Source organism: Vicugna pacos, chromosome 18 (assembly GCF_048564905.1).
Source record: "Vicugna pacos chromosome 18, VicPac4, whole genome shotgun sequence".
Taxonomy (NCBI): Eukaryota; Metazoa; Chordata; class Mammalia; order Artiodactyla; family Camelidae; genus Vicugna; species Vicugna pacos.
This window is the reverse complement of record NC_133004.1, coordinates 28,073,894-28,098,051: the sequence shown is the minus strand read 5'-3', so window position 1 is coordinate 28,098,051 and position 24,158 is coordinate 28,073,894. Positions and strand designations below refer to the sequence as shown.

The 24,158-nt window shown below is 35.4% G+C and overlaps 1 protein-coding gene and 1 long non-coding RNA gene across 6 annotated transcripts in view; one reads left to right on the top strand and one right to left on the bottom strand.

Moving 5' to 3' along the window:
* The window catches only part of LOC107033294 (phospholipid-transporting ATPase ABCA3-like), a 118,564-nt gene that overhangs the window by 20,844 nt on the left and 73,562 nt on the right, over window positions 1–24,158 (bottom strand). For all 4 annotated transcript variants that reach the window (XM_072942773.1, XM_072942776.1, XM_072942774.1 and 1 more), the window contains 7 exons: window positions 22,296–22,461; window positions 20,570–20,864; window positions 15,895–16,141; window positions 15,550–15,754; window positions 12,105–12,324; window positions 9,381–9,545; window positions 3,023–3,210 (listed from right to left, as the gene is read on the bottom strand). In XM_072942773.1, the coding sequence (XP_072798874.1) occupies window positions 3,023–3,210; window positions 9,381–9,545; window positions 12,105–12,324; window positions 15,550–15,754; window positions 15,895–16,141; window positions 20,570–20,864; window positions 22,296–22,461 (1,486 nt within the window). The remainder of the gene's footprint in view (window positions 1–3,022; window positions 3,211–9,380; window positions 9,546–12,104; window positions 12,325–15,549; window positions 15,755–15,894; window positions 16,142–20,569; window positions 20,865–22,295; window positions 22,462–24,158) is intronic.
* The window catches only part of LOC107033293 (uncharacterized), a 108,082-nt gene that overhangs the window by 23,937 nt on the left and 59,987 nt on the right, over window positions 1–24,158 (top strand). The window lies entirely within an intron of this gene.

Sequence of the window (24,158 nt, the reverse complement as noted above, 5' to 3'; positions counted from 1 at the left end):
AATTGGTTATTTTTTGCTTCAATTACTCATTTGGTGGTAGTGGTTAAGGAGGAATGGAGCAGGAGAATATATTCAGCTCAGTAAATATGCTAATCAAAAGAGTGAGAAGAGGATTGCTTTAAGTTTTTTTTTAATCAATCTTAAAATTGATTGAATAGAAATGGTAAGAGTGAGTATCCTTGTCCAATTTTCAATCTTATAAGAAAACATTTAGTCTTTCACCATTATGTTCGGTGTATGCTTCATGTGTAAGTAGATGCCACTTATCAGGTTAAGATAGTTCCTGTTTCCTTAGTTTGTAGATAATTTTTTTAAAAAATCATAAATATTAAATGTCAAATACTTTTTCTGCAATAATTGATATAAATGTGATTTTATTCTTGAGTATTAATATTATAACACTGATTTATTTTGAAATATTAAACTAGCTTTACATTCATGGAATAAATGCCATTTGTTCATGATGCATTATTCCTTCCGTATATTCCTGTATTCTATTTGTAAATATTTTGTTGGAGATTTATGTGTCTGTGTTTATGAGAGATATTGGTTTCTTACACTTTCTTTGGCATAAGATTAATGATCACTTCAAAAATGAATTGAGAAATGCTTCCACCTCTTCAGCTTCTTGGAAGAAACTGTGTAGAACTGATGCTATTTCCCCTTTAAATTTTCACTACAACTCACTAGTGAAATTTCTGGGCTTAGAGTTTTCTTTTTTGGAAGTACTAAACTATGCAGGAAATTTCTTTAATTGAAATAAGGCTATTTAGTTTTTTTTTTAAAGCCTTTAAAAAATTGAAGCATAGTCATTTTACAATGTGTCAGTTTCTGGTGTACAGCTTAACGTTTCAATAATACATACACATACATATATTCATTTTCATATTCTTTTTCATTATAGGTTACTACAAGATATTGAATATAGTTGTCTGTGCTGTACAGAGGAAGTTTGTTGTAGATCTCCTTTATATATAAAGTAGTTGGTGTTTGCAAACCTCAAACCCCAATTTCTTAGCTGAATGAAAAATATGAATCTATACATCCAAGAATTTAAACGACCCCTAAGTAGTTTTAACACAGAGATCCACACTTAGCCTCATTATAGTCAAACTATTCAAAGTTAGTGACAAAAAGACAATTTTGATAGTGGCTAGAGAAAAATGACTTATTAGATACAAGGGGACAACAAAGGATTAATAGCTGACCTCTCATAAGTCGGTACGCCATTCCATAAAAACAGTGCCGTCTGAAAGGCAGTGGTGTGATATATTCAAAGTGTTGAAAGAAAAATCTGTCAGTATAGAATCTATATCTAATATCTTTCTCTTTTTATGGTTCATGAACTATCTTTTACTTCTCATTAATAATAGTGACTTTTTCTCATTTTGGAATGTTAAGAAAACTAAGAATGAACTTTTGGCTTGAAAATAGGACATTCAGTTCACTCTGGTTTAAGGATATCAAGGCTAAGCAGGGTCACTCATTAGATTACTGTATAAAATTTTGAGGCCTTGGTCACTTGCTTGGTGCTGCTCTCAGCATTCTGGAGGCAGTGACAAATAGGAGAAGAACTTACCAGCTGAATATTCTCATAATATTATCCAAAAAATCTCCCTCCATATTAATTCTTCTTTTTCTTAATTCAGTTTTTCGTTTTAAAAATTTATCTACATATTTATTTTACAATATATTTTTTCAATTGAAGTATAGTTGATGTACAATATTATATGTTACAGGTATACAATACAGTGATTCACAGATTTTTTAAGGTTATACTCCATTTATAGTTATCATAAAATACTGGCTATTTCCCCCATGTTGTACAGTATATACTTGTAACTTATTTTATACCCGATAGTTTGTACCTCTTAATCCTCCACCTCCATCTTGCCCCTCCCTCCTCCCTCTCCCCACTGGTAACCACAAGTTCCTTCTCTACATCTGTGAGTCTGTTTCTTTTCTGTTATATTCACTAGTTTGTTGTATTTTTTTAGATCTCACATGTAAGTGATATCTTACAGTATTTGTCTTTCTCTGTCTGAGTCATTATGCTTCTTTTTTCATATCTGAAGTGTATGACATGGTTCAGGGTCTATTGTTTCAGTCTAAGTTAAGTCTAAAATCTCAAAGTACCATTCATATGTTTAATCCTAGACACTCAGGAAAAATCCCTCCTATTCTATATATACCTAAATTTATTTTGGTTGAGCATATCTTGGAGCAGACATCTTCTGTTTGTGGTAGAAATATCTGTATGGGTTTTGGTATAAAAGTAGATAGAATAGGAGTTTTGTTATGTTGTTCTAGGCATTAATTAGCAACATAAAGCAGGGAACTAAAACTCTGGTTAAATGCGACTCATGCTAGTCAGAATTCCATGTAGAACAAAAGGCTATTATGGTCTCAAGATATCGTCCCTGCTGATATATTAGAGTTATGCAGGCTCAGAGAAATTTATGATCCGTATCTAGAGCCACCGTGGAATAGAACCCACAAACAGGATTAGGATGAATGAGGGGAAGTTACTAGGAGATAGATGGGAGGTTTGCTGCCTCAACAGATGTTCAAGTATATACCAGTGGGAATTCAATTACTGGAGGAATGGACCATTAGAATAAAAAATTCTAGGCAAAACCCTGAGATTAGGAAAAATTATAAGAAAACTTTGTAAAGCAATAGGTTATTATCTGACTGGTAGAGACCATAGAACTCTACAATTCTACACAGTTTTAAGAAGCCAATTCCGTAACTACAATCAAATACATCCCGAAGACTATGTGCAGGAAGCAGCACTTTCTAATATAAATCGATTACTTTCTTCTTGGCAGAGAATTCAAAGTTTAGAACCTGAAATCCAAACTAAGATAAAAGTCCTGTTATTCAAACTAGTCCCAGTTAGATCTTAGTATAATTGAATGATATTTTCTTTATCAACTAATAGACGTAGGGATATATAAATTCATGCATTCTGGCCTAACTGAATTTTCTTTGTGTTGTATCTAAAGTTTATGATACTTACCTTCTTGCATTTTCTGAATATCTCGTAGACATTAAATACGATTTTATGATAGACAAAGTTTTTCAGGCTCCAGAATGTACTTTCCAGACACAAAAATAGGAGCAGATAAATGAGGCCCAGGGCAGCCAATGAAATCAAAAACTTTCCAATCCCATGTTCTCCAAAACCATAGATATTATTCTCAATAACTGAGGATGATAAAAGAGATAGCCTTACTTTAAAAAGTTATACAGAGTCTAAGATGACACCAATTATTAAGAAATAAAGGATCAAAATTAAATGAAGTTAGATTTAGAGAAGTATAGAATATGGAAAATAAGTAATTGTCTTAATATTTTATTTGTCTCTTATTTGATCTTCCCTGATATTTTTGGTTACTTTTATAAAAGTTCCCTGGCAATGATGGTTCCTCTAGTTTTTTTGTTTTTTTTAAAACCAGTTTTGATAGACAGCAGTTTTACTACAAACACAGTGTTTCAAATGCTGAGTCTTTGTGAACAGAATGCTTAGTAATTAAATAAAGCAAATAAATGAAGGCATTTATGGCATGCTTAACTACTATTGTAGGCCCTGCATAATATCCTTAAAGTCCTTCAGCATGAGAGAAAATTTTATTCCATAAATATGAAAAGTTTTAAATAGGAAGAGTAGAAATGGCAATACTTACAAAGAAGAAAAGAACAATAGTTTAAATGTAAATGTGTGATAGCTGATAGTTCCTGACTTTACTACAGAGAAAATTAACACAAACAGCTAAGTCCTGGATAAGCAAATAGGAGACATTTCTGAGATGTGAAGATATTAAAATCGCTCCCTTTTTATAAGAATTATATTTTCTGTACCAACATACAGAAATGCAGTTTATGTGTTTTACTGTAACAATACACGTAACATAAAAATACCTTTTTAAAGTATAAAATTCACTGGTACTGAGTACACTTACGATGTTGTGCAACCATCACCACTACCTAGATCCATAATATTTTCATCACCCCAAAGGAAAATCCAATATCTATTAAGCAGTCTTGGTTACCCCAAATCCTCTAGCCACTGACAACCACTAATCTACTTTTTGTCTGTATGGATTTGCCTATTTTGGACATTTTATATGAATGAAATCATATAGTAAGTGGCCTTTTGTGTCTGGCATCTTTCACTTAGCATCATGTTTTCAAGACTCATCCAAGTTGTAGCATGTATTTGTAATTAATTTCTCTTTATTGTTGAATGACATTATATTGTTTGGACATTTTGTCCATTTACCAGTGGATGGACATCTGGATTGCTTCCACTTTTTATGGAAAAAAGCTAATATGAATAAAGCTGCTATGAACATTTGTGTACAAGTTCTTGTTTAAATACTTATTTTCAGTTCTTTTGGGTATATACTCGAGTGGAATTGCTAGGGTAAGTGGTAATTATGTGTTTAACCTTTTGAGGAGCAAGCAACTGTTTTCCACAGGAGCTGCAACATTTGATATTCCTGCCAGGAATATCTGAGTATAGCAGTTTATCCACCTCCTTGCCAAACCTTTGATACTTTCCATTTTTTTTTCTAGCCACCCAAGGGGATGTGCAGGGATATCTTGTGATTTTCTTTAACTGAATAAATTTGACATGTAACACTCTGTAAGTTTAAGGTGTACAGTGTTACCCTGATATATTTATATGTTATAATATGATTGCCAATGTAGCAATATTTATCACATTACATGGTTATAGTACAGTATTATTGTCTCCATTCATTATACTGTGCATGAGGTCCTATGGCTTTTTAACTACTCTTTACAAGTTTGTACCTTTAAATACCATCATTCTTATCCTTTCTCCTCCAAACCCCTGGTAACTACCATCTTACTCTATGATTTTTACAGGTGTAACTCTTTTAGATTCCACATATAAGTGATATCATACAATACTTGTCTTTGTCTGACTTATCTCACTTAGCATAATGTGCTCAAGGTGTTGCTGCAAATGGCAGGATGTCTTCCATTCTCATGGCTGAATAATATTCCATTGTGTATATGTAACACATCTTTTTTATCCATTCATCTGTTGATGGGCATTTGGGTTGTTTCCATATCTTCACTATTGTGAGTAATGCTGCAATAAATGTGGGAGTGCATATATCTTGTTAAAATCCTGTTTCACACTTCCTTTGGGTATACAGCCAGATGCAGAAGTACTGGATTGTATGGTAGATCTTATTTTTAATTTTTTGAGGAAACTCCATATTGTTTTCCACAATAGTTGGACTGATTTACATTCCCACCAACAATGCATATGGGTTCCCTTTTAACCACACTCTTGCCAGCACTTGTCTCTTGATGATAGCCATTCTAACACCTGTGAGGTGATAGCTCATTGTAGTTTTGTATTTGTAGTTTTAAATCTCAATATTTAAACTATGTTATTCCACTTTCTTCTGGCCTGTAGAGTTTTTGCTAAGAAATCTACAGGCAGCCTAATGGGGTATCTTTGTAGGTTACTGTTGTTCCCATCACCCCACTGGCTGCCTTTAAAATTATTTATAATTGACTTTGACAGTTTTAATGTAATGTGTCTTGGAGAAGGTCTTTTTGTTTGAGATAATAAGGTGTTCTGTTAGCTTCATGGACTTGTATATCCAGTTCCTTCTCTGGGTTTGGCAAGTTCTCAGCTGTTATATTGTTTAAATAAGCTCTCTTCTCCCTTCTACCTCTCTTCTCCTTCTGGAATACCCATTAACCTTATGCCATTAACCTTGGCTCCCCCAATATAGTCAGACAAGTCTTGTAGGATTTCCTCACGTAAAAAAATTTTGTTCTGTCTCCTCTTCACCAGAACCATTTCTGTATATCTATCCTCAAGTTCACTAATTCTCTCTTCTATCTGATCTGCTTTATTTCCAGTGCATTCTTCCTCTCATTCATTCATTCTTTGGCACCACATTTCTGTTTTTTTGTTTTTGTTTTTGTTTTGTTTTTAGAATTGCAGTTGCTTTGGTAAAGTGCTTCTGTTCATTAATTTGATCCCTGAGATCATTTTAATGCCTTTCTAAGTTTCCTTGTAGTCTGTGGAATTTCTTCATAACAGCCATTTTGAATTCTTTATCATTTAGATCACAATATTCTATGTCTTTTAGGTTCAGTTGCTGGGAAATTGTCATTTTCTTTTTGTGATACCTTATTATTGTACTTTCTGATGGTGTTTGGTGAAAAATGCCTCTGCCACCACATCTGAAGTGCAAACACCTTTCTTTGTTATACTTTGCTTCTAACTGTTCAAATGCCTTCTTTCAGTCCTCTTTGTCTGCCTACTTCTTTTCCTTTCTCTCCCCTCAGTCACTCAGAGAGACTTCCAGCTGCAGCATGTGTTTAGGGAGACCACCACTCATCACCTCCATGCTCAATCTCCTCTTCCAGAAAGGTAACACTGCCTTGGTGCTGAACCTGCTATGCCTTCTCGGCCACTGCCAGCTCCACGACCACCCACCTCCTTGCACAGGCTCTTGCATGGTTCAATCCATCCACTTTTGGGTGCACAGATGGATGAGTCTCTTGGGTGTCCTGGTATGCTGTGCAGAGATGCTTTCTTTGGTTACAGATGTCCAATTATAAATTGAAGGGGAGAGAAAAAAGGAATGATTCACATCACCATGATGTTGACATCAATCCTATCTCATTGTGATTTCAGTTTGCATTTCTTCAGTGAATAATGGTGTTTGGCATCTTTTCATGTGCTTGAAGGCCATCTGTATAGCCTCTTTGGGGACATATCTATTCATGTCCTTTGCTCATTTTAAAATTGGGCTTTCTCTTGAGTTGTAAGAATTCTGTATACATACTGGATGCTAGACTTACCAGAGACATGGATTGCAAATGTTTTCTCCCATTTCGCAGGTTGTTCTTTTACTTTTTTGATAGTGTTCTTTGAAGCACAAAAGCTTTAAATTTTGATGAGATATATTTATTTTTTCTTTTGTATGCTCTTGGTGTCATATATAGTATGTCATTGTCAAATCACAGATCATGAAAATTTACCCTTATATTTCCTTACAAGAGTTTTATACTTTTAGTTTTCATGTTTAGGTCTTTGATCTATTCTTAAATTTTGTACATGGTGTCAAGTAAAGTTTCAGCTTCATTCTTCTGCATGTGAATATTCAGTTTTCCCAGCACCATGTGTTGAAGGGATAAAGTCTTTTTTTTCTCATGGTGTGATCTTGGTAACCTCACTGAAAATCAATTGACCATAAAAGTATGGTTTTATTTCAGGACTCTCAGACTGTTCCATTATTCTATATGTTTATCCTTATGCCATTACAGCTCTGTTTTTGTTACTGTAGCTTTGTAGTAAGTTTTGAAATCAGGAACTGTAACTCCTCCAATTTTGCTTTCCTTGTTTCAATATTATTTTGGGTATTTGCAACACCCTTGTGATTCAAATAAATTATAGATTATGCTTTTCCATTTCTATTAAGGAAGGCCATTGTGGACTTTGATAGAGATTACACTGAATCTCTAGATCACTTGAGGGAGTATTACCATCTTAACCATATTAAGTCTTCAAATCCATGAATGTGTGATATCTTTCCATTTATTTAACTTGTCCTTAATTTATTTTAGCAATGTTTTGTAGTTTTCAATATACATGTCTTGCATCTTTTTGCTTAAACTCAGTTCTAAGTATTTTACTCTTTTTAATGCTATTGTAAATGAATATATTTTCTTTATTTCCTTTTTGGATTGTTCATTGCTACTATAGAGCCAAAACAGTTTGAAGAAGATCAAGGATGATCTTGTCAACTTAAAAACTTCCTAAAAAGCTAAAGTAACCAAAACAGTTTGATAGTGACATAGGATAGAAATATTGATTAAGGGAGCAGAATTTATCTTCCAAAAATAAACTCTTACACTTATGGTCAATCCATTTTTAAAAAAGGTACCAAGACAATTTGATGGGGAAATGATATAATTTTTGCTGGGACAAATTATGCTGTGACCTATATATAGACCTAGTCATGTTGAAGAAGACATTGGAGCCTTGACTCTGGGTTAGGTGGAGATTTTAAATATAATACAAAAAACAGAAAACACTACCTATACAAGAAAATGTTAATAAACTGAATTTCCTCAATATTTAGAACTTTTATGCTTCAAAAGACACCATTAATAACTTCTGACCAAACAAATGTCCATCAACTGATGGACAAATAAATGAAAGTAGTACATCAGTACAGTGGAATACTATTCAGCAACAAAAAAGAATACTGAGATATGCTGTAACCTGGATGAATCTCAAAAACATTATTTTAAGTGAAAGAATGGAGATACAAAATGATTCTATTGATATATTCATAAATATCAAATATTTTAAGGCAATAAGTATGTTAGTGGATGCCTAGGCTGGGCATTGTAATGGGGATTGTAAACAGGCGTGATGGATCTTCTTCAGATAATGGAAATACTCTAACATTAGCCTGTGATAATGATGGCTCAACTATATAAATTTAGTAAAAGTAATAAATAAAATAAAATAAATTAATTTAAACTGATCATAGTATGTAAATAATAAATCAGTAGAGTTGTTTTTAAAAAGCAGAGTGAGGAACTTATGGTCCAAATATGATGCAAACTAAAATGTGACATAATTTTTGTTGTTCAGGAACTGTAAGAAAATATAATCCATTTAACCCTAATAATTATATTTTATCCTGCACTGGTTTAGTGAAGTACCATTACATTTCTCTTTCTGTGGCTGCATATAAATTATTCGATTCCAGAACAAGCTGTGCATGAACACACACACATGCACACACACACAGAGTAAATATGCTCATTATTTCTCAATGTTTAGAAACAACCTGAAATATAAAATCAGCCTAACATATGGAAACTTTAATAGAACGCCTTTATTTTCCTCTGATTTTGATCTGGCTGTGAGTTTACTTTTCTTTTACCTGTGTAATACTTAAAACGTAGTGACCCAGGGAACTTACATTTAATCTTTAGTTTAAGTAAAGTATTCAGTCTCCTCATTTACAAAATTGGAATAATAGTAGCTAACTTACAGGGTGCTGTGAAGATTCAAGATAATGTGTGGGAAGCTACTTTCACATTGAAGGTGAATAACTAGTAGTAACTCATTCTAAATCTGGTGGTGTCTTCATAAATTTACCTTGGATTTTACTTTGAGGTTTCATTTTATTCCCTAGTCTATGAAAATGACTTTGGTACAGAAAAATGCTGAAAACAGCAAGCCTGTCTCCTGAATGTCATTCGACAGGTTTCTCTGACTGTCTACAATCTAAGCTTATATGTATAACTCTAGAAAGGATGGGCTGTTTTTAAGGACCCAGGGAACCCCAGATACTCACGTTTTTTATCGCAGTCCAGGTAGATATTTTTCAGTTTCCTGGCACACCTTTTTTTCACCTCAGAGTCATCAAAGAACTTGCTGATACTCATTGCTAAGTTGTAACTAGGAAGCATCATTAATGTATTAACCAGGAAGGTTCTTGTGAATTGAGGAATGTCATTTTCTATGATTAAAAAGATGATAGATTAGCATCAGGTAAGAAAGGAATGAAACTCCCTTAAAAACAGACTTCCCTAAGATGATCAAACCACTCTCAGAGAATTACCAATCTAGCATGCTGATCATCTGAGAAAACAATAGTTATTAATTCGCTAAGCTTGCTCACCTTGATAGCTTGTAGCATGGGTGTGTCAATTACAGATTTCAAGAGAGGACTTTTGTTAACAGTATTTCCCTAGCATCTGTCTTCTCCCTCTTTATGGGTGCGTCTGCTATTAAGATCCCTACCTTGGCTTGGCCTTTGGTTTTTCTACTCTCCTCTGTCCCCCAAAATGGAAAATCATGGGATGCTGAATTTCACTTTGTTGTTGGCCTCTGCATTTTGAAATTTCTTATGGGATCAATGATGCAATTTTAAAAGTTTGAACAGTTTTTTATACAACATATATTGTTGTTTTAAGTGGGAGGGCAGTTCACCATTTTCAGTCCTTCATCCCTCTGGACATGCAAGTCTCCCCCTGAATTTCTCAGTGCCAAATCCAATAGCTTCTTTGTCATATTTCTTTTGTTTATCCCTTTGAATCCGTACTCTATCCTTCTCCATTACACTTTCTGCCCTGGGAGGATTATATGTATAGACTAAATCAAAGGACCTTGTTCTCTGGCTCTTAGTGGGTTGTAGGCCCATAGGAAGACCTGGCTGGAGAGAGGAAGGTTTCACTAGCATGTTCACTTTATGAAAATTTACCAAGCTGTACATTTATGGTCTCTGTACTTTTCTTAATGCAACTTATACTTGAATCAAGAAGTAAAAATAAGAAATGCATTCTTGAAGAGCTCTATGTTCACTGTCTTCTGTAGGGTGAAGATGATGGTAGAGTATGTTGCAATAGAATTTGGTTCCCTGACACCTATGGGAATAACGGGATCCTAGAATGTGGACTAGGTGGCACAATTTAACTAATAGATACAAGGTAGGAACTATTACCACAATAAGTAACAGGGACGGAATGTTAATCAGATTTTTTTCAACCACAGAAAAGGAATTACGTTTCTAAACTATCTGTTGCAGACAAATTACATTATAACCCAAGAAGAAAACTAACAAGTTTAGAAGTTCCTAAAACTACACTCCAGGAGAAAAATCTTCATTATTAGAAACTGGAATTCAGAAAACTCCTATTATCTGGGTTGTAGATAAAGTGAAATCAAGGTTTGCTACCCTGATGTGCCCCAGAGCTCTTTCCTCTGGATTAGGACAATACACGAAGGCCAGGCAGTAAAGTCTCAGAAATGAATACAATACAGAAGATTAAAATTACTAGTCCTCCCTCACCTTCTGTTAGGAGAATCTGAGATCTTTACAGACTGTCTGCCTATAGGGAGGAGGATTCAGTGAGGGAGGGATGATAGAAAACCTGCTATGACAAATGATCTTCAGTTCTATCTGGAGTCATGGGAAATAAGTGGATATTGGTGCCAGAGTCCAAAAGTTACTAGCAGAGAAAAAGTTAGTAAGGAAATACACATGAGATAGAATGGGTGACCGATCAATTGATAGTGCAGACCACCAATGGAATCCATAGATAGTATAAAAGTGATTGCCATGTAGTTAATTCAGGGAATGAACATGAATGCATGAATACTTGGCTTTTTAGCCTTCTATGCAGGGGCTCAAGTTTTAGTCACATGGCAAACTCCTTGTATAGGTATGCAAAAAGAACGAAAAAGCTATGTTTCATTTTGTGTGAGGCCAAGGTCTAAAGTCAGGGAATGAGTCTGGAAGTCTCTTCTGATTGGGTTCTGCCACATCAGGGAGGGCTGAGTTGATTAACGCAGTTCAAGATTCATGCTTATAGAGAAATTCAAGAAAGGAATGTTCTATGAACATATCTCATTTGTGGCATCACCAGCAGAGTCAGCATTTCTTTAAATTTCATAATCAGAAAAGGAAGATAGGGATAACCTACTCATGAAATCCTTCTGAAACCAGACCTGAAAGGAAGAGAAACTGGTTTAATGAGGGCTACATCTGTTGTATATTTAACTGTTTCCTTCTGAAAAACACTCATTAGGAGGCACGATTATATGCTTCATTAAATTAGGCAGGAGTCATACCATAGCACCTTCTGCTCCCCAGTCTCCCCACTTTGCTCCAACGTGCTGTTAAAACTTTAAAACTGACGGACCAAGTCTCAAGGGCGAGGCACGGGGATCTTTAATAGGACATAAATGTTGGTGCACTTGTGTCGTAATCTCTTACTCTAACTTTTTCTTTCATGAGGCTAGGATGATAATACTGAGTCCAGCTCCTTCAGAGGGTTTAGCTTCTTTCTCACTTTCTTCCTTTCTTTTCCCCATTTCCTCTTTCCTTCCCTCTATCCCTCAACCTCTCTGTCTCATGTATCCACTCAATAAATACTTGCTGATTTCCAAAAATCACAGGCTTCAGATTCCCAGAAAGTAGGTGCTTAACAATTAATAATTTTATCCTCAAGCTCTTTCATCCCCATTTATTTAATGTATTTCCTGGAAAAAAGGAAAAAATGTGTGAAGTCCTTACCATAGTATTTAATTATGATGTGAATGACAATACTAAAAGCAGTTGAAAAGTAGTTAAAGAGGGTGAGCTTGATGTAGGCAGCAGCATTGCTAGAAAACAGGAGGCTTCCGAGATACATGAGAGGAACGACAGACCAGCCGTACAGCATGAAGATCATCATGGTGTCCAGAAAGTGGTAATCTGCAACAAGAGCATCCACTCCGCAGTACACGAACACTCCCTGGGACACAGAGTGCAGAGGAGCGAGGTGAAGGACATGGAGTAACAAGAAGTCAAGCCAGAACACTCAGAGAACAGCGAGCACTGCCTTCCCTGGAGCACAGCGCTCTTCATTACTTAAATCATTTTGCCCATTACAAATGAGCTTGAAGTCAACTACCTCTTCCTCAATACAGGACTTTCGTGAACAGAATGACTATACTTCCCTTTTCATTTTTTTTTATCTGTTTAGAACAACATTACTTTTTATTTTAAAATCCCCCTCCATGATTAAAGTCAAAATAATTAAACTATTTCTCTAAAGATTTTCTCTGTGGCTGCTGTAGTGTTACATAAACTCCCTTGCATCACTGCTCACGTCTAGACTGCCACCGGGTCTGCTCTCACCCCCACTCCCTTTATATGTATCTCAGCAACTCAGGGGCCTCCTTGTTCAATTATTTATTATTCCATTTGAGAATCAGACAGGGAAGCATAAATTTAGAATGGGCTAGATGAGGAAGAAGGTAACCTCTAGAACTATGAAAAGCATTTTCCAATAATCGATATGGTAATAGTTGGTAACTAGACAAAGACAGCAAGTTTGCCCCTTTTAAGAAATTACAAGATTATTTAGCAGGGCCATTAAATAAATGAAAGGAAGAGGTAACTAAGAATAGTCCCATTACAACCCTGTGATACTCCTGGAAGAGGTAGTGTTTAAGGCAGGCATATGAAGAGAATCAGCAATCTTAAGTGAAAGAATTCACCAGCTGTAATTATAGTTGATTCGCCCCCATTCCAACTAAGAGTAGGAAATAAAAAGAATAAATAATGTCAGAAGAAACTGCAGGTAACCTAGGAGCAGCTTTGTTCCAAATCTTATAATGCTTAGGATTGTCTTAAATTAGAATCTATTTCAAATAAAATTTAAATTTCTACTTGGATAGATGAAGACATATATACCTTGTATTTAGGAAGGGTCTGACTCAACATGATCAAAATGTAAATTCTCCCCAAATAACTGTAAATAAAAATAGCAACAGTAGTTTTTTTTGAAATTAGATAAGCTGATTCTAAAGATTACATGTCAACAAAGAAAACATGTCAAGATAGCCAGGAAATTCTGTAGAAGAAGATTAATGGAAGAGGTGAGGAAGGTCAATCCATAAAAAATAATTAAATATATTATAAAACTACCATAATGAAAACAGATTGGGAGTGGCACATTACAGACACATCAATGGAATAGAGTAAAGAATACAATATATACTTAATATTGTTAAGTGATAGAAACTTGCCTCCTCTTGTGTCCAAGAACAAGTCCAGTCGTGGTATTTCACAGAACCAGAGCAGGATGGGGGAGTGTCTCATTTAAAACAGCAAGCGGACAGCGAAGTCAGATAAACAAAGCTAAGAACCCATGGAGAACTCCAATCTGAGAACTATGACAGGGAATTTTGGGTGGATGAGAGAGACAGAGATAGAGAGGTACCAAACCAAAATGATACAGAAACAGGTAACAAAGTAGAGTTAGATGCTAAGATAGAAGGAACTGCAAATATGAGAGCAGTAATAAGTTTAAAGTATCTTATCCTGGATGACTTTGAGTGTGTAAGTGACAATGCGCTTTGGAGAAACCCCAGTCAGGGTTCTGAAATCGTAGCAGCTGGGTGAAGTTGGGTAGGTAACTTATCTATGAGTCTTAATTTTCTTGCCTGTAAATATGATGAATTAAAGTCACTTCATATAGTTGTCTTTTGGAATGACATAACGTAAGAAAACACATGACAAGTCACTCTTCTCATGAGCCATAATGGCAATACTGGTATAAGTATTAACATTGGGTGGTCTTATTTATAATTCTATTAATTGGGAATGATAGTTGGGTGTGCCAGCCAAGTTTAAAGAAGCAGAGAAAGAATGGATTCTTGGCATGGAGATGAAAAGATTCAGGGGTTTTCTGAGTGATTCCAATACTGCATTACATAGAGGGCAGATAGTAAAGAGATCATGCGTAGATCATTGCTCCCAGTTTCTGTGGCAAAAGATGAGAATTGTGGCCCTCACAAAGGATGGAGTTCTTCCCTTTTTATGCTGGTTGGTTGGTGAGCTGGGAGCAGAAGGGACGGGTACTGAGAACACCAGCCAGAGTCATGCACTGTGGCAAGGTGAAGGAAGAGCTGCTCGTTCTCTTGACGTTGGGGCGTCTGTATACAACGAGTATGCCCACCACCACCATGCCTGCCCCAACTGATCCAGCCTCTGGTCCCTGCTGAGCAGTTCTTGTAGCTGGTGGGATCCAGCCTTTCCTTCAGAACCAATCCTAGGCTCCTGTACAATAATCACCAGTCTTCCTATGCCTGTAGAAGCCAAACTGCCAAAAGTTTCTCCTTTTTCCTTTAACAACTAATTTTACCATTCCATGGTATGGTTTGAATTGGGAACTGGTAGTTCATTCTTCATAGTAGAAATTAGCACCTATTTTATAAGGATCTGTTTTCGTTTCTGTGTCCATTGCTAAACAGTGAACTATCTGAGGCCCGAGACATTGTCCTATTCATATGTAAGCCCCCGGTACCTCCTGTACACAAAGAAACCTTACCTCCTTTGCTCATGTGTTTCCCCCTTTAGTAACTATACAGTTTCACACCTGCCTAACCCTCCAGTATCACACAAAATAAAAGAAGCTCCCAAGTTCACTAAGGGCCAGATCATTACATTAAAAGACGCTATAGCATTGCTCTTTATTCCATTTCCTCAATATTTGAAGTTGGGTGCCTGAGTCCAGGTTACTTCTGCTTTGCAGACCTAGCCATCTTGGATTTGGGGTGTGAATTCGGGGCAGAGAATAGTAACAGGAAGCATCGCTCAAGTCTTGATCCTAAATTGCGTGCTACAGTCCAGTTTTACCGGAGAGCTCAGCATTGGAAATTAGTGGCAGTGGCTTATCTATATGGTTAGTGAGGGCCCAGTAACAAGTAATGGCCCTTGTTCCTTTAGAGTAGGTTTTGGGCCTGGGCATAATGCTGAGCAATTACACGGGGAACCAATTCAAGAGAGACTCTTCAAAGTAAAATATTTTCTCCAAAAGAAAGAACATGAAGGAATACATTTCCATAATGAGGTTTTCACAATATATTTTCTCGCATAATAAGCTTTATTTTAGGACAGAGTTGGTTGAATAGGAATTCCCTGTGGGTGACACAGGAGAATGAGCCTTCATGCAGTTTCAGCTAACACTCACCAGTAGTAAGCAGCAGGTAACAAAGAAGTAGATGAGATCCCACAGCAAAGCAGAGAGCCAGTAAGTAAGTAAATAGACTCCACTCACAAACTGGATGTGCTTTGCCTTAGTGGTTCTCTCAGTCACTGTCTGAAGGCAAAAGCTACCGGCCACAACAGCCATGCCAAAAGCCAAACATAATACTATTTGTAATCCACTTGTAGGCCTACAGAAGATGAAATAAAAGATAAATAATGAAATAAACGTAGAAAATGCTTATGTCAGTAGCTATTTTCAAATGAATATGGCCAGATCACAGAGGTATATACTAAGGCTCAATTCCAGTAAAAACAAAATCATACATACGCTGTGTTAGGACGATAAAGCGGGAGAGGTTGAGGCTTGTTGGAGACTTTAATGGAAGCACTGGGGCCAGAAAGTGACATAAAAAGACTGTTGTCCAACACCGCCAGAGATGTTGCAGCTGAATGGTATGCCTCATTATTGAACAAAAGAGTAAATACTGTTTTGTTTTTCTCAACTTCAATGGAAAATGCGATAATGGAGAAGTCACGGCACTCTTTATTTTCCAATATGTAATTCATTACATTACCTGGAATAAAGAGATTGGCCACTGAGTCAACATGTAGTAAATCACCTACTATTTATGTTGGAGAGAAAAGACGAAAATATCTCTTCCTGTCATCTCTTCTCTTTCCAATTCCTATAATGGCTATCTCAAAGCTTAATTTCTCCTTAATAATTCTACTCCATCAATAATGTCTACAATACTCTCATCATGCAGTCTACTTGAAACTTGAAAAAACAGTAAATTACTATGCGTTTCTTGCTCTATTCTTGTCTAAAACATACTTTTATTTTTTCAAAATTGTCTTGGTTCTTCTAGGTCATTTGCATTTCCGTGAACATTGTATGACGGCCTTGTCCATTTCTGCAAAAAAAGTCTGCTGGAATTTTGATAGATTGCATTGAATCTATAGATCAGTTTGGGAAAATTTGCTACTCTAATAATATTCATTATTCCAGTCTGTGACACAGAGTATCTCTTTATGTATCTAGAACTTTAATTTTCCTGAGTAATATTTTAAATTTTCAGTGTATAAGTCTTGTGCTTCTTTTCTTAAATTTATTACTAGGTATTTTATTCTTTTTGATGCTTTTGAAGTTTTGGTAATCTGCGTCCCCTCCCTCCCTTCCTGCCCTTCTTCTGGGTTAGGAACCATTTCATCTAAGTTAGGTTTTAAAAATTCTTATCTGAAAAACCTTTGCCTTTTGATTTGATTGTTTACTCCATTCTTACTTTTCTTTTTAAGATTTATTTATTAATTTATTATTTTTTTAATGGAATTACGGAGGATTGAACCTAGGACCACAGTGTGCTAGGCACGTGCTCTACCACTGAGCTATTTCCCACTCACCTCCATTCATACTTAATGTAATTACTGATATGCTACAATTTATAGCTGACGTTTTGCTTTTTGTTTTCTGTTATGTCTTATCTTTTTGTTCCTGTTTCCCTACTGCTGCCTTTTTGTGTTAAATATATATATATATATTTTATAGTCGACCAGTTAAATTCCTTTGTTGTTGCTGTTTTACTATTTTTAAAAGTTATTTTCTCAGTGATTGCTCTGGGGAATTACAATATGAATCCTAACTTAAAACAATCCAGTTTAGATGAATACCAGCTTACTTCCAATAGTGTATAGAAGTGTTGCTCCAACATAGCTCCCTTCCCTCCTCCCTCCTCTGTGCTGTTATCATAGAATACATTACACCTGTAAGCATTTTACACCCATTAACACAGTTTTGTAATTATTTTATGCATTGTCTTTTAAATCAGATATAAGAAAAGTTACAGTGTATATTTATACTGTTTTTTATATTTACATATATATTTATCTTTGTGTTCTTATTTCTTTGTATAGATCAGAGTTAGTCTAGTGTCTTTTTATTTCAGTCTGAAGAAATATTTTCAGTTATTTCTTAAAGGGAATGTCTACTGGTGATGAATTGTCTGTTTTTATTTATCTGGGAATGTTCTTATTTCTTTTTCATTTTTGAAGGTGAAATTGGAAGGATATGTATTTTTGGTTGCCCATTTTTTTCTTTTAGCACCAGTGCCATTCCACTGTTCTGACAAGCCTCCTTCTGACAAGTCAGCTGTTAATATTATTGAAAATCCCTGATGTAAGAAGTCATTTTCCACTTCTGCTTTCAAGATTTTCTCTTTTTACTTGACTTTCAACAGCTCACTTATATTGTTGTCTAGGTGTGAATATTTTTGAGTGTATCATACTTAGAATTCATTGAGCTTCTTGGAGGTGAAGATGAATGTTTTCCATAAATTTTGGGAATTTTTCTGGCATTATTTCTTCAAATATTTTTTCTGCCCCTTTATCACTCTCTTTACTTTCTGGTACTCCTTTTATGCATATGTTGGTATGCTTGATGTTGTTGTTGTTCCACATACCTCAGAAATTGTTTTTTCCCCCCACTTTTCTTCTTTTTGTTTCACCAACTGGATAATCTCTATTGACCTACCTTCAAGTTAGTTAATCCATTATTCTGCCAATTCAGATCCATCACTGAGCCTGTCTGGTGAAATTTTAATTTCAGTCATACTTTTCAACCACAGAATTTCCATTTCATATTTTAATTTATATTTATTAATTTCTCTTCTTGGAGAGATGAAGTTGTCATACTTTCCTTTATTCTTTAAACATATTTCCTTTAATACTTTGAAAATATTTGTAACAGCTGATTTATAGTCTTTGTCTACTAAGTAAGTTCAACATCTGGCCTCCTCCAAGTACAGTTCTACTGGCTTTCTTTCTCCCTGACTATGGGTCACACTCTTCTGTTTCTTTCTTTATTAGTTTTCTGGGACTGTCAAAACAAAGTACCACAGGCCGGGTGACTTAAACACCAGAAATTTATTTCCTCACATTTCTGGAGGCTAGAAGTCCAAGATCAAGGTTTTGGCAGGGTTGGTTTCTTCTGAAGCCTCTCTCCTGGGCTGATAAACGGCTTGCTTGCTCCTGTGTCATCAAATGGTCTTCCTATGTGTATACATATGTGTACTACTTTCATCCTGTTACGAGGACGCCAATCATGTTGGATGAAGATCCACTCTAATTATCTCATTTTAAGTTAATTACTTCTTTAAAGGTCTAATATCCAAATACAGTCACATTCTAAGAAACTGTGGCCTTGTACTTCAGCATATTAATTTTGGAGGTACACAGTTCAGCCCTAACTCTTTCTCTTCTCTTTCTTTTTTTTCTCTTCTCTTTCTGTTGTTGAAAATGGACATGCAAGATAGTGTAACAACTCTGGTATCTGAACTCCTCTCCGTACCCTTTGTTGGTTTTTACTGTTTTTTTTTTTTTATTGTTGCTGCTCATTTTGTTAATGACTTACTGGACTAATTGTGTAGATTCTGTATTTTCTACAGTGTGCAGCCACATATTTTTCTGATGGACTTAAAAACACCCTGACTTTTTTATTTTTAAGCCTGACTCCTGGGGAGTCTGTCCTGAATCAGTATAATTTAGTACTCAGCTAAAAGATTTCTTTAAATGTCTAGAGTCAGTAAGTCTTCTATGCTTTGCCATGGGGATCTGTGCATGAGGGAACAGCTTCAAGTTTCAGACAGTTTACAAGTAAGCCTCAACTTTCATATCTTGCTTGTATAGGGCCTCAACATCAACTAGAAGTCAGTGACCGGTGCCTTCTCCTTTCCTAGGTCATTTCTGGCCATGCACACCACCATTTTGAGCTTTCTAGATCTGTAGGAATGTCAGAACTTTTCAAAGTTCACGGTGGTTATCCAGCTCTCCTGGTAGTCCTTTAAAATGACTTTTTGGCCAAGCTCTCATTTGGCCCAACTGAAATCACAGCCTTAGCCAACTATGGAGATGCTACCAGCAGATAGCTGCTATTTTTAATAATCCCCTGGGGTCAGGGCTTTTTCCAAAGAGTTGAGCCCTGATTTAAATCCAATAGCAACAATGCCCTGGGAATGCAGTTTTTCAGGGAGCTGCTATTTCAGTCTAAGTATTGGCAATGCCCTAGGGATGAGCTTTTAACAGAGCTCTGGAGAGATTAGTTCTTTCCATCAACTGTGAGGCTCCTGGCTTTCATGGATACCATACCACTGAGGGGAGGGTGAGTGACAGGAGTAATTCTAAATCAAAATGCCATAGACCTTATTTTTTAATAGAAGTACTTCAGAAGGGTTTTTTTTTTTTAACAGACACTTTTAGTTTGTTCTGTGCTTTGGCTTAATTTCTAGTATTCTATATTGGTTGATTAAAAAAATTGTTTTCCAAGTATTTCTGTTGCATTTTGGGGGCAATGAGTTCATTCTACCATACCAAGAATTCAAAATCTCCATCCGTTAGGTTTTGGCATAATTTGTTACATAGCAATATATTAAAAATAAGCTACACAGAAGGGTTGTTTTTAGCATGAAGAAAGGTAATGCAGAGAAAGTTTTTAGTATGGTTTTTACCAAAGGTAAACATTGAACAAATGAGTACAGCTACTTATACTACCTTCAAAAAAGTAGTTGTGAGGAGTCACTCTATTAGGTCTTCAGCCACCTGTTTTCAGAATGGCCAATGCAATAGACTGAAGGGCAACCTTCAGATCTTGGAAGCAACCTTCTATCCTGTGAGAGCTTAGAAAAACATTTTTGTATTCTGGTCAGAATAAAAATCTATGCTAAATTTTACAACAATATAGTATTTTGGCTCTCTGCCTGTCCTCTGAAAGGTGATGCAATTAGCTGAAAGATCACCTACAGCCAAAATGCTTCCATTAATTATTAACTTTTGTGGCCAGGTGTCTTGAAGTGTACATTTTTGGCCTCTGATTTAACTGCCTCTAAGATACTGGAAATTAGTAGGAAAAGAAAGAAACGGGCAGCTAAATAGCATAGCTAAGTTCCTTCTTTGCAAGTGATACACATAGATCTTCATATTAGCAGCAGTCTCTTTTTTCCTATGGGTCTTACCTTGTACTTCCCGAAGTTCTTGATTCTTAAGCTTGAGAAAAATCTTAAGGTTCTTTATGATTTTCAGAGCCACATCAGAATTCCCAGAAATTGAGTAAGGCACAATTGTTCGACCATATTGACTCAAGTCCATTTCTCTGGCGGGTGGCTCATAATTTAAGTTTAGAGTTGTGAGGAGGTAAGTAGTGACTAACAAAATTACTGCTGTCTGTGACAATGACAACTTCCAGTTGCGCCAACTAAACAGTGCTCTCTTTACAAACATGGAATGAAATTGCTGGCGGTAAAGTGGAAACTAAAATAAGGAGAGGAACATAGCATTAGAGTTGTTGGTGATGGAGGATATTCATATTGAAATCCAATGCTTCAACTTTTTATAGCAGAAGATATACACATCTTATACATATATGTCCTTGAATTTAACCCAAGAAAACAAGACAGTGTTAAAAATTTAACTTGTGTAAGACATCAAGAGAAAAGATTAAGATTTGGTTTCTTACCTAACTACATTTAAAGTATTATTGAGGTAATTTTATTCATTAATATACTTGCAGTATTTCTGATTAGAAATAAAATTACATTTATTTCAAAAGAAATAAATTTAATTATTGAGTTAATATTGTGAAAGAAAAATATTGCCTGCCATATCAGTAAACAAAGGAATGCTACAGCCACCAAGTCATCAGCCACTACCACCTCCTCGGCCGCCAGTGACTGGAGGGAACTCAGGGTGGAGACAAGCAGGGGGCCCTGCCTCTGCAGTCACCCACAGTGGTGCACCCTGAAAGAACCTACTTATAGGATGGGAAAGAACAGGACACTAGCCCTAGGTAGCTAAAGTGCATATCAAACAAATGATTTCAATGAGCCCAGACTTTTGTACCATCCCATACATAAAAAGAGCTAAGTTCATTAACTTGAGATATCTAGTTTTCTTTTCTTATTTTTTGGAGGGAGGAGGGGTAATTAGCTTTATTTGTTTCTTTATTTTTAGAGGAGGTACTGGGGATGGAACCGAGGACCTCGTGCATGCTAAGCATGTGCTCTACCACTTGAGCTATACCCTCCTCCCTGAGATACCTACTTTTCAGTAACAGTAATTTTTTGATGTTCCAACTACCTGGTCTTTGCTGCAAAAATTGCTATATATCCTGGCTCATCCCTTATCTCTTTGGAGCAATCTGAGTGGCTACCTACCAAGCTGGAGTTCTCAGAAAGTCCGCCAAATAAAACATACCTCTCAACTTTTAGATTGTGCATTTTTTTCAGTTGACAATGTTAATAATTTAGTATTAAACTTTAATATTTCCATTTCTCCATTTTAAGGGAAATAACCCCATAAAACTTGTATATAACTATTATCTTTGGCTAGATTTTAGTATACTAACTATGGTTCATAATGATAAAATGCTCCCAGTCTTCTAACAATTCTAACTCTAGGGTCTTAGAAATGAACAAAGGGAAAATTTATTAGAAAATAAAGGAGAACTTTTCAAAGTGATTCTGAGAAATAACAAAGATGAGAGTAGCATAGCTGTGATCTTTATGTAGAACCTATTCCCCTGCATCAGGGAATTAATGAGGTTGTAGTACAGACTGTTCCATATCTGCCTGGCTCTTCTAGGGACAAACTCCAAACATCTTTTAAGTTCAGATAGTTAAGAATGTGTACATCTTATACCCAAGCCAGACATACTAGGTTTACATTCTTAGGGAACATGCTCACCCCACTATTAAATTTAATGTTAGCAATTTCATTCAATCTGGAAAAAACTGGTCTCTCGTAACTTCTGGGCACACTTATATTCTCCTTCATGTCTTGTCTTCTTTGTTTGCTCTTCAGAAGAGTGGTAGGCCGAATATCCATTTGTGAATCTGCCAGCTTATTGACCCTACATACACACATGTACACAAAAATAAGCACAAAACATTTTATTTTGTCTATAGCCTCAATTAATTTTATTTTGGAAATGTCAAACAAGCTTCCCAATTTGGAAGGCTCCTTGATCTTTCCCACTGATTGTCAGGTGTATTGTATGGAGGCAGCATGAGAACATGGCTCTCAAAACCCAGTCAGAGGAACTGCCAATCTATGGCTAAGTTCCTACCATTCTGAAGTAACATGAGAAAAACGGTTATAATATATTGTATATTCTACTAAACTGAACTCATTCAAATGAAAAGACTTACCTTTAATCAAAGATAATAACTTTCCTTTGGGGGTTAAATGTTCTTTATGTTATGAAATGATAGGGACATTGGATAGTAAGATTTTTAAGTCCTCACATTTCCCACTAGTGCCTGTGCCTGAAGTTGGGTCTTTTGGTGTGGATACTTAAGAAGGATATATATAATTATAATATTATGTATATTATAATCTAAGGAGAAAATTATAATCTACAATTATAATCTAAGGAGAAAATCCTAAGTAGAATAATAGAAGAAAAATATATTACAGTATATTAGAAGGTAGGAAAGATGAACTGCACTAGTCAAAGTGGTAAAACATTTGATAGAAAATATGTGATGCAAAAAGTGTAACTTTTCTAAGCCACAGAACTATCAAAATCTTTTTAATGCCTTCCTGTTAGCATTTTTATGGAATTCAATGTAATAAATTCTGAACTATGACATTTACAAGAAGAGCAATAATGTCTACCCTTTAAAAACCATGTATTAAGTACTATTAAAAACCTGCTTACAATATCCCTGAAGCATGTCTTTTGTTTGATACTAAAAGGTTAGAGGACTATTGTGCTTAAAATATAATCATTTAATATCTTTCTTAAGTTTTTCTTCTTCATATTTTATTTATTGATAATATATTTCCATTAGGAAGATATTAGAAGATAAATAATTAAAAAGAAAAGTATTCCTAATACCTAGAGATAACTTTGAGGAGATATTTTTCTACACATAAGTATAAACAGGCACAAATGCACACATACTCGCTTACAAGTGGAAAAATGAGTTTTTTAGTCCATTTTCATGCAGTATAGTTACTGGTACATTTGGGTTTATATCTGACATCTTGCCATTTATCTTCTTTTTATTTTCCAGTTTTATTTATTTAAGTATGACTGATAAATAAAACATTTAAATGTTTAAGGTATAAAACATGTTTTTTTCAGATTTTTAAAAAATCGAAGTATAGTCAGTTTACAGTGTGTCAATTTCTGGTGTACAGCATAATGCTGCAGTTATAGATATACATACATATATTCATTTTTATATTTTTTCTTTATAGATTACTACAAGATAACTGAATATAGTTCCCTATGCTATACAGAAGAAACTTGTTGCTTATCTATTTTATATATGTTAATTAATATTTGCAAATCTCGAACTTCCAATTTATCCCTTCCAATCCCTTTGCCCCTAGTAACCATAAATCTGTTTTCTATGTCTGTGAGTCTGTTTCTGTTTTATAATTAAATTCATTTGTGTCTTCTTTTTTCTTTTTTTAGATGCCACATATAAGTGATATCATGTGGTATTTTTCTTTCTCTTTCTGGCTTACTTCACTTAGAATGACAATCTCCAGGTCCATCCATGTTGCTGCAAATGGCATTATTTATTATTTTTTATG